We start from the raw sequence: 9,712 nt of genomic DNA on the forward strand, positions 1-9,712 counted from the left end.
CTCTGTAGACCAGGCTGGCCTTGAACTCAGAAATCCGCCTGCCTCTGCCTCCCAAGTGCTGGGATTAAAGGTGTGCACCACTATGTTGGCTAGAAATGCACTTCTTATTCCAACAAAGAATGAGGCTTTTCTTTTGATGGTTGCTGGTGGGTGGGCCATAAGGACAGACAGACAATCAGCAGGGTGCCCTGTGGGTTAAATGCCCTGTCAGTCAAATGTGATTACAGGCTCTTGGACTGGGAGGAATTGTGGTTTTAATACAATCAGCATGTGGTCGCTTCCACCACCTAGTGTAAGGGAAGTTGCTGTGCATCTTCATATCTTCCCCTAATAATGATCTATATTTCTCCATATTATTATACCTAAGTACACTGTAGCTGTCTTCAGACACACCAGAAGATGGTTTCAGGATGGTTGTGAGCCACCATGTGGTTTCTGGGATTTGAATTCAGGACCTTCGGAAGAACAGTCAGTGCTCTTAACCGCTGAGCCATCTCTCCAGCCCCCACACACTCAGCTTTTTGACATGGGTTCTAGGGATCTGAACTCAGTTCCTCCTGTTAGACAGTGAGTTATGAACTGATCCATCTCTCTGGTCTTTGTGAATACTTTCTCTAACAATGAAGGTCATCAGGACTTAGTATGTGATGCTAGCTTGGCTGGTTAAGCATAAAGACCGAACGAATGAATCATTCCAAAAGTTTATAGACTGGATGACCCTATCATGAAAAACGTTCTACCCTTAACTGCCCCATACACATTCATTTACTCGTGGAACAGATCATAGATTTCCTCCCTTTTACCCACCATGCGGACCAACTGAACATATGAATGAAGTAGATGAGAGAAGAGCATGTTAGAGCTTAAAACCGGGCCTTCCTTTGCTTTCTCCAAGATTGTTACATCCAGACTTTTGGAGAACGACAACGAGAGCATTAACTCAAGTCTTCAGGTGCAAGTCCTTGATGGCTATCTGAAGTCGGCACCTGAAGCTCTCAGGTCCGTGCATTAGTGTCCAGAGGGACCCCTAGAGTTTGGAGTAGGAATGTTTTCTAGCTCACACTAGATTTAGAAGAGGAATCTGGAGATGTGTGTACAATCAGAGCATCTTCAATCAAAGAAATTCTAACTACAAAGGAGGGGAGAATTGTTCATATAACAAAACCACAGGTACTTGTTAAGTGACAGGGATTGTGTATGCATGTATGTGTGTGCTTGTGTATGTGTGCGTGCACGCACCCATGTGTGCAGGTGCACGTGTGATTGTATGCACACATGTGTACAGTTATACACATGTGTAGCAGCTAGAGATCAACCCTAGATATTGCTCCTCAGCCTCCTTGTTTGTTGAGACACGTTCTCTTCCTGACCTGGAGCTCATTAAGTAGGCTAGGCTGGTTGACCAGTGAGCCCCAGGGATCTTCCTGTCTCTACCTACGAAGCACTGAGATTGCAAGTGCACGTGGCTGTGTTTGTTTCTTTTCTAGCTTAGAGTTCATGAGAGTGGAGCAAAGGCACAAACAACTGAGAACTCACACCCTGAAGTGCAAGCAGGAGGCAGAGAGGGGCATACTGGGAATGATAACAGTTTTCTCGAAAGCCCACGCCTAGTGACACACCTCCAAAAGGCCATGCCTCCTAGTGACAGACAGCATCTGGGGACTACCAAATCCAAGGCCAGCTTTTCTGTGGCTTCTAGGGATTGAACGAACCCCAGGTCCTCCTACCTGTGAGGCAAGCAGTTTACAAGTGAGCCATCTCTTCTGCCATGATCATTTCTCTTATCTAAATACTGATTTAGAGATGGAAGCTAACTGCTGTCCCAGACATGCAGGAAGAAGCTGAAATAAAGAAGCGTTTCCCTCAAGGTAAAATCATCCTTATTGGTGTAAGAAATAAATTGTTATTGTCCGCTTTGTATAAGAAAACCACTGTGTTGTAGCAAATCAGTGTGCTGGCCATTTTTGCCCTCTTTCTATGCTTGCGGCTTTCTGCAGAATTGTATACTAAAAAACTGTCTCTTTTCTTAAGTCTCTTGAATGTGCTGTTAACTTTGCCAACATGAGAACACTTTGATACAATACTAAGGTTTCTTCAGCTCTACCTTGAGTCTGGGGTGCATAAACAGAATCCTGAGCATGGGGAAGAATAAGTTTTCTCTTGACAATTGGCCTCTGAAGCTCTTCATGGAGATGGGTTTGTATCCTTCTACCTATGTGTTTGCTGTGACCTCTTGCAGCTGGTTCTCTGAGCCTCCTGGAAGGGCTCAGAGTCGGCAAAGAGCAAGTTGGGCTTGGCTGGTGTCTGTGTTGTTGATCTTCCCTGTCAGCGCTAGTTGGAGAATACACATTCCCACGCAACCCAAGGGTTCTAAAAGCCAGGGGCTGAACAACACATTCTGACATTGGCCATTCCCACACCTAAAGTAAGCCATGAGGTTCAATGCCTCATTGTGACAAGAGCAACCTAGGAAAAAAGGAAAAAAGGTTCATTTTGGCTCTTGGTTTGAGGATACCGATCATCATGTCAAGGGAGACATGGAGGTACAAAGCTTGAGGCGGCTGGTCACGTGACATCCACCATCAAGATGAAGAGAGGGATCTGGTGCTCGACTTCTACCTTGTGTTCTGTCTGGGACCCCAGACCATGGGAGGGTGCTGCCAACATTCTGGGCGGGTCTTGCTCAGTTAATCCAGTCTAGGAACTCCCTCACAGACAGGCCCGGGGTTCTGTTTCAACAGGGATTCTAAGCCCTATCAGGCTGTCAAGATGAACCCTCGAACGGCAGCCACAACTCACTAGCTGCTTGGTTGTCAGTGGCTGCTTGGTGCAAGCAAGATGGAATGGTAGGAGGCCATGGTCAGTGGCTTCTGCTAGCTACGTGGCACCAGAAAGACACATGTTTTGGTTTTGAGACAGCGTCTGGTGTAGCTCAGGCTAGCCTTCAATTCACTATGCAGCTGAGGATAAGCTTAAATTTTCCTCTTCCTGCCTCTATCCACCAAGTGCTGGGATTCCAGGTATATGTCATCACACCCAGCCAGACACTGCAGAACTGCGGAGAAAGACGAGTAACCAAAACCTTTTCAGAACCGGGAGAGTGGAACGGTACATATTTTCTATATCTAATATACTCATGTTCTTTATCTTGATACATAGGAAGAATGAGATTGCACTGTGGCAACAATATTCTCAGAGACATCAAGGGACTATCTGATGTTGTGTGTGGGAAGTGCATGTATGTGTTCCTGTGTATGCACATGTGTATGGAGCCCAGCCCAGCAGTGTTTTCCTCTATCACTCTCCACCTTTTTTTTTTTTTCTGAGATAGTCTCTTACTGAGTCTGGAACTCCTGGATTTGGCTCAGTGGCTGCCAGTATGCTCCGGGGATCTTCCCACCTTCGGTTTCCTAGTGCCACAGGTGCACACCTGGCTTTCTCTGTGGATGCTGATTTCCAAACTCAGATCCTCAGGTTAGTTCAGCAAGCTCGCTCTCACCGAGCCACTCACCCAAATTCATGGCTGCCATATTTAACAAGCCAGCACAGTTGAGTTTATCGGGCTGTAAATTATAAAGTGAGCCCATGGAGGGGAGGAATACAGAACTGCAAGACCTTTGCACCCAGCGACACTGTTTGACTTGGGGATGTTGGACAGACGCAGGAATGCAACTTTCTTATTTACAGAGAATGTCAGGGTGCATTTTAGCAGATCTTAAGCCACCAAAGTTGTTTATGGCTATCTGGCAAGTATCCTTACAGCATTTTATCTCAGCAAGGAAAACTTTACAACAGCCAGAACAAGCCACCAAAAAATGTAGATGATAAATGCGAGCAAGCCCACTGTGTAACCTAGAGGGAGATGGATGGAGATGATGTCCAGGCTTCGAGGAGGCTTTGGTCAGATCACAGTCGTTCCTCCCCAGAACTACCCCACAGAGAAAGCACCCCTTCGTAAGAAAGCTGCACGAGCTACTTCAACACAAGTCCCCAACTTTTGACAATTTTGTCCAAATTCTTTTACATACAAAGGGGAAAATAGAGTCCTTTGAGTCCCCTGTCCTGCTTGGCTGTGGCTGTCAGCTTGACACAGCCTAGAGTCATGTGAGAGGAGAAGCTTCAGTGGATCCTGTCTGGATCAAGTTGGCCTACTGGCATGGGGTGGGGACACTGTTTTAATTGTTTGTAGATGTAGGAGGGCCCAGCCCACTGTAGGTAGCACCATCCTTAGGCAGATGGTCCTGAACCATATAAGTCAGCCTTTGAGCCAGCCAGCACCTGGCATCCTCCATGGGTCCTGCTGAACTTCTTGGCTCTGAGGTGAGTTCCTTATTAGGAGGTAATGTTGCATGGAACATCAAACATCCCTGCCTTTAAGTTCTCGCCTTGACTTCTTTCAGTGATGGATTATGACCTGGAGTCCCAAGCCAATATAAACCCCCCCCCCCCCCCCGTCTAAGGTGATTTTGATCAGAGTATTTGTTACAGCAACAGAATACAGCCAGAATCCTGTCGTCTGGTGGTTTAGGTCCTCCCGTTGCCTTTTCACTTCTTCATATTGCAGAGTGTGTCTTCTTCCGTAGACGAAATGGCTGACTCACTGAGGCATTTTAAGAAAACACATATACAGCGTTGGGAAGATGGCTCAGTTGGTAAGGTGCTTGCCTCCCAAAGTTTGAGGACCTGACTTTGATCCCAAAAGTCCATATTTAAAAAGAGGAGAAAGACATTGGCCTTGTGAAGGCCTCTCTTTTCTGATTTAGTCTCTGTTTATGATGCCCAGTGGGTTTGCCATGGAGTAGGGCACACAGATTTATAAGGGGCACGGTGATGGCCAATGCTGACTGCCAACCTCAGGTGTATCTGTGAGAGTTTCTAGTTGGGGTTAAGTGAGGAGGGAAGACCCACCCTGGATTTGGGCAGCACCATTCCAAGGCTCTGGGGTCCTGGACTCAATAGAAAGGAAAGTAAGTTGAGTGCTGGCCTTTGTCTTTTTGTGTCTCCTGACTGTGGTCATGTGTGAGCAGCTTTCCCCACCATAACGGAGTGTACCCTCAGACTGTGAGCCAAGGTAAACCTTCCCTTTCTCCCTTTGCTGTCACAGTAGTGACATAACTGACAAAGGCTCCTGAGTCCTGTCTCTTTTACCTCCTTTAGGCTCTACCTGGAAGCCAAGGGATGCTGGCACCACGGTCTCATCAGCTTCCTGAACTAAGAGGTGACGTTCTTCATAACTCACTGGCATTTTATCATAGCAACCAAAATGGGCTGAGATGGTACTAACACATCAAGCATTTGAGAAATGACTGAAGGACTGACTGACTGACTGACTTACTGACTGACTGACTAACTGAATGCCAAATAAAGAACCCATCCAAATGATACACTGGACCACTAAGGTGGCCTAGGAGTCACTTGGAACACTTTCTCAGGAAATGCCTATTCAAATATATCATTCTAGTTGTGGATGGTTTAGATCGAAAGAAGCAAAGTAGGGTCTGAGTGGTTAAACGTTGCTAAAGAGACTGTAAAAGGCAGAAAGTCTTGGGGAGGTGCTGCCTGCTGCCAGGATGTCTGGAGGAGAAAAGCAGCGTGTTTATCTTTTAAGAGATTTTTAAAAATATATTATGCCATTATAAACAGTAACTCAATTAAGTAAATTGTTTAGCTGAATTTTTCATTCTGAATACAAATGAGACGCATTATGTGGAAAATAGCTTGGGAGAGGCCCTTAGGAGGTGGACATCTCTTTCAAGGGCTGGTGACTGATGTCCACAGTGTGAGGCACGCTGATTGCACCGCTTTCTTAGACCTGCTTTTCCCCTTCAGCCCATAAGCCTTGCTTATGACCTAAACGAGAAGTGGTTTACGGGGACAGACAGAACTAAGAATCAGGACTTTTTGTCCCCCAACACACTGGTTTTGATAAAATACCCAACGTGGCCCACGTTTGATAAAATACCTGGCTTTGCCCAACTGCGGGAAGCAGCTCTTAATCTCACAGGGGGCAGTGAGCTCAGTTTAGATGCTTGCAGTCCTTCGAGAGCCCACTTTGTCTGAGAAGGAGATGGTGAGGACAGAAGGGTTTGAGAGGGAGAAGGAAGGAGAAAGTACAGGCATGGAGTCCTGTCAGAATGATTCTGGGAAACAGGGAATGGGAAGGAATGGGCCAAGAACTTACCAGGCACGTGCTGGGAGTTGGCTCAGGGGGTGCTGTGCTTGGCATGTGGAATGACCCCTGGTCCCCTTCTGTGGTGTGATCTGGAAGGTTGTGGGACTTTTAGGAGGTAGGGCCTTGCCGGAGGATGCAAGTGGGGGTAGGCTTCTGGAGTTCATGTCTTGCCCCACTTACAGTTCTCCTGTGTATGGATAAGGATGACCAACCAGCTTCCTGCTTCTATGGCCACACCACCCCTGCTTGCTGTCTCATCTTCCCAGCGTGAGGGGCTCTAGTCCTCTGATCCTTTCCCCCCTTAGGTCTTCTTTGATAGGGAATTTTATTATAACAAAAGGGAAGGTTGCCAGGGGAAGACTTGACACCTGGGGTGGAGAGATGAAGTTCTCGGGACAGTAGACATTTGCTACTGGTGCAGAAAGACCTTTGATTTTTTACATTAGAATGTTATTTTATTATTCAGTGAGCATATCCCATATGTGCCTCGGGACACATGTGTGCAGGTCATTGTGTGTGCACATGTGTGCAGGTCAGAAGGTGGCTTGTGGAAGGGGGCTCTCTCTCCTTTGACCATGTGGATTTCAGGAGTGGAACTCAGATGTCTGGCTTGGAAGCAGGTACGACTCACTGGCCCAGATTTCAATACTTTTCTTTTAGTCACCAGCTCTCTCTATGTAACCTGAGCTGAGTATTTCAAGCTTTAAACAACCAACACAGCCACTCTATATGGACAGCCAGCAGCCAAATAGCATCTCTGTTGACATCTCTAGGGCAGATGGCACTCTGCCTGATGGTAGGCATTTAGTATCTGCTGGAAGGAGATACATAGAGTTGGGGAGATGGCCCGGTTGGTAAAGTGCCTGCCTTGTGAATTTGAGGATGTAAGTCTGATCCCCAGAGCTCATGTAATAGAAAGCCAGGCATGGTGGTGTGTGCATGTGCAATCCCAGAGCCGGGGAGGTGGAGACAGGCAGACCCTTGGGGCTTACTGGCCAGGTAGTCTAGCCTACTTGGAAGGGTCCTCTTTCTTTCTTATCAGTACTTTGTTTGAACTGTTTGAATCATGTTATTTTGTCTTTTGTTGCTGTAAATCCTGTCTAACTGAGGTGGAAGGATGAACTTTCATCAGAAAAAAAAACGTAAGTATATGCTTTTTCTCTTGTGGGGGTGTTTGTGTGGGTGTGGGTGTGCATGTCTTGTGTGATGTGTGCATGCATGTGTACAGGTGTGCACTCCCCTGTGCTTCTGTGTGGAAACCAGACAAGGATTCCCAGTGGTTTCTTCTATCATTTGCCCCCTTATTCCCTTCAGATAGGATCTCTCAGTGAGCCTTGAGTGTCCTGGTTTGCTTCCGGACTGCTATGATAAATACCATGACCAAAAGCAACTTTGGAAGGAAAGGGTTTATTCCAGCTAACAGCAGTGTGTTACAAAGGAAAGCCAAGGCAGGAACCTGGAGGCAGGAACTGAAACAGAGGCCATGGAGAAGTGCTGCTTCCTGGCTCACACCCCACAGCTTCTTCAGCTTGCTTTCTTAGACAGTGCAGTACCATCTGCCTGGGGGTGGTACCCGATCACTGATCTGGGCCCTCCCACATCAATCATTGATAATAATAATAATAATAATAATAATAATAATAATAATAATAATAACACCTCACAGGCTTACCTACAAGTCAATCTGATGAAGGCATTTTCTTAACTGAAGGTCTCTCTTTTCAGACCTTCAGTTTGTATCAAGTCAACAAAAAACTTATCAGTACACTCAAGCTTGTTGTCATTTTTCTGCTAGACTGGATAGCCATAAAGACCCTGTGATCCTCCTTAGTCCACCAAGTCCAGGACTTGAGTTACTCATGTATGTGAGCATACTCATTTTTTTTATACACTTGGGATTTGAACTCAGGTCCTAATGATTATGTATCAATCACTCTTACCCACTGAGCCATTTCCCCAGCCCCATCCTGAGTCCAGCTTGGCCATACCTGGGATGGTGTGACATGGTTTCCACCCCTGGAACAGAGCCAGCAGGGCGTGGGCCTCCATGAGTGCTGATAGCTATTGTGGGCTTAGGGCTTGTTTGTATGAAAATATATACTTTAATTCATGTCCGTCCTTTGGGAAATATTCTCCCTGCCAAGGTTATTGGGGAAAGTTCTCCCTGACAAGGTTAATGACTTTATGATGATCAGAGATAGCACGAGTCTAGAAGGCAAGGGTGAGTATATATCTCAGCAAACCATAAATGCGGAGACCTTCAGGACAGCTGTTAAGGCTGTAGGAAAGAACTCTGAAAACATGAGCTCAACATAATTTCTCAACTATGCAAAATATAAGGGTGCAATATGAATTGAGACTTTGCAGACCTAAAGGAACAGAGGCAGCTGCACTATGAGGCAGATTATCAAAAAGATCTCTGAATTCCATTGCAAAGTTTTAAAAAAAAATGTGCTTGCTGTCTCTTACTAAGAATCAAGGGCTGGACTCATGGGATGCTGATTCATGAAATAATCAAAAAGAAACCTAGGGTGATGACTGAATTGATATGTAAATGAAAGACTGGGTTTGTGATCTTCAAGAGATGAGCTATCCAGAGAGGTTTTAGAATTGCATGAAAAGGCTGTCTTGAGAGCAGAACACACGCATACACACACACACACACACACACACAGAGAGAGAGAGAGAGTGAGAGAGAGAGAGAGAGAGAGAGAGCAAGGCTGTCTCAACATCAGCTTGTAACCCACAATTTGACTTCAAGCCCTTTGTTTTGCTGCTCTCAGACACCCCTTCCTCAGAATCCCTCTTCAAGCTGAGGCTGGTCCTCGACAGCCTCACTTACATTTCTTAATTAAAAAGAAATTATTTATATGCGCATGTCTGTCTGTAGAAGTGAAAAAAGGGTGCTGGATGCCCTGGAGCTGAACTTAAGGTGGCTGTAAGCCACATGGTGCAGGTTCTAGGATCCAAACTTTGGTCCTCTGCAAGAGCAGCAAGTGTTCTCTACTGCTGTTCTCCAGCTCTCTGTTAACTTTTCACATCCTGTGGTGTCTTACTGGTTCTCTTTGGGAACTCACCTTTCTCCGAGGAAGACATCTGATAGATTTATAAACTTGGGGAAGTCCAGGTTATTCAAGACAGGGTAGGCATGAATGGGGACAAGCAAGGTGTCATCTCCCTGAAATTAGTATGGAGGAAAGTTAAATTTAGTGTCTGGAAAACTATCATTTTGAACTTTTTTAATCATTCAAGAATTTCCTTAGGAAACCTTGGTGCTTTAAGTAAAACATTAGAACTACTGGGTTTCTTTTGTGAGTGTGTGTGTGTGTGTGTGTCTGTGTGTACACATACATGTGCACCCATGTCCATTTGCATGGGTATATACACACATATGGAAGCCAAAGGACAACTTTGGATATCATTGTTTAGGTACCAATCACCTTTTTATTATGTAGATAAGGTCTCTTATGGAAGTTACCTCCTCCCCGCAGCAATGAGATCCCAAGCACATATCAACACGGCCAGCAGTTTTGTTTTTTT

General features: G+C 45.7%; 1 protein-coding gene across 1 annotated transcript in view; it reads right to left on the reverse strand.

The window, feature by feature from the left end:
* Cfap221 (cilia and flagella associated protein 221) overlaps positions 1-9,712 on the reverse strand; it is a 71,395-nt gene that overhangs the window by 48,127 nt on the left and 13,556 nt on the right. The window contains exon 5 of the mRNA XM_021199190.1: positions 9,250-9,350. Within this exon, the coding sequence (XP_021054849.1) occupies positions 9,250-9,350 (101 nt within the window). The remainder of the gene's footprint in view (positions 1-9,249; positions 9,351-9,712) is intronic.

Source organism: Mus pahari, chromosome 5 (assembly GCF_900095145.1).
Source record: "Mus pahari chromosome 5, PAHARI_EIJ_v1.1, whole genome shotgun sequence".
NCBI lineage: Eukaryota > Metazoa > Chordata > Mammalia > Rodentia > Muridae > Mus > Mus pahari.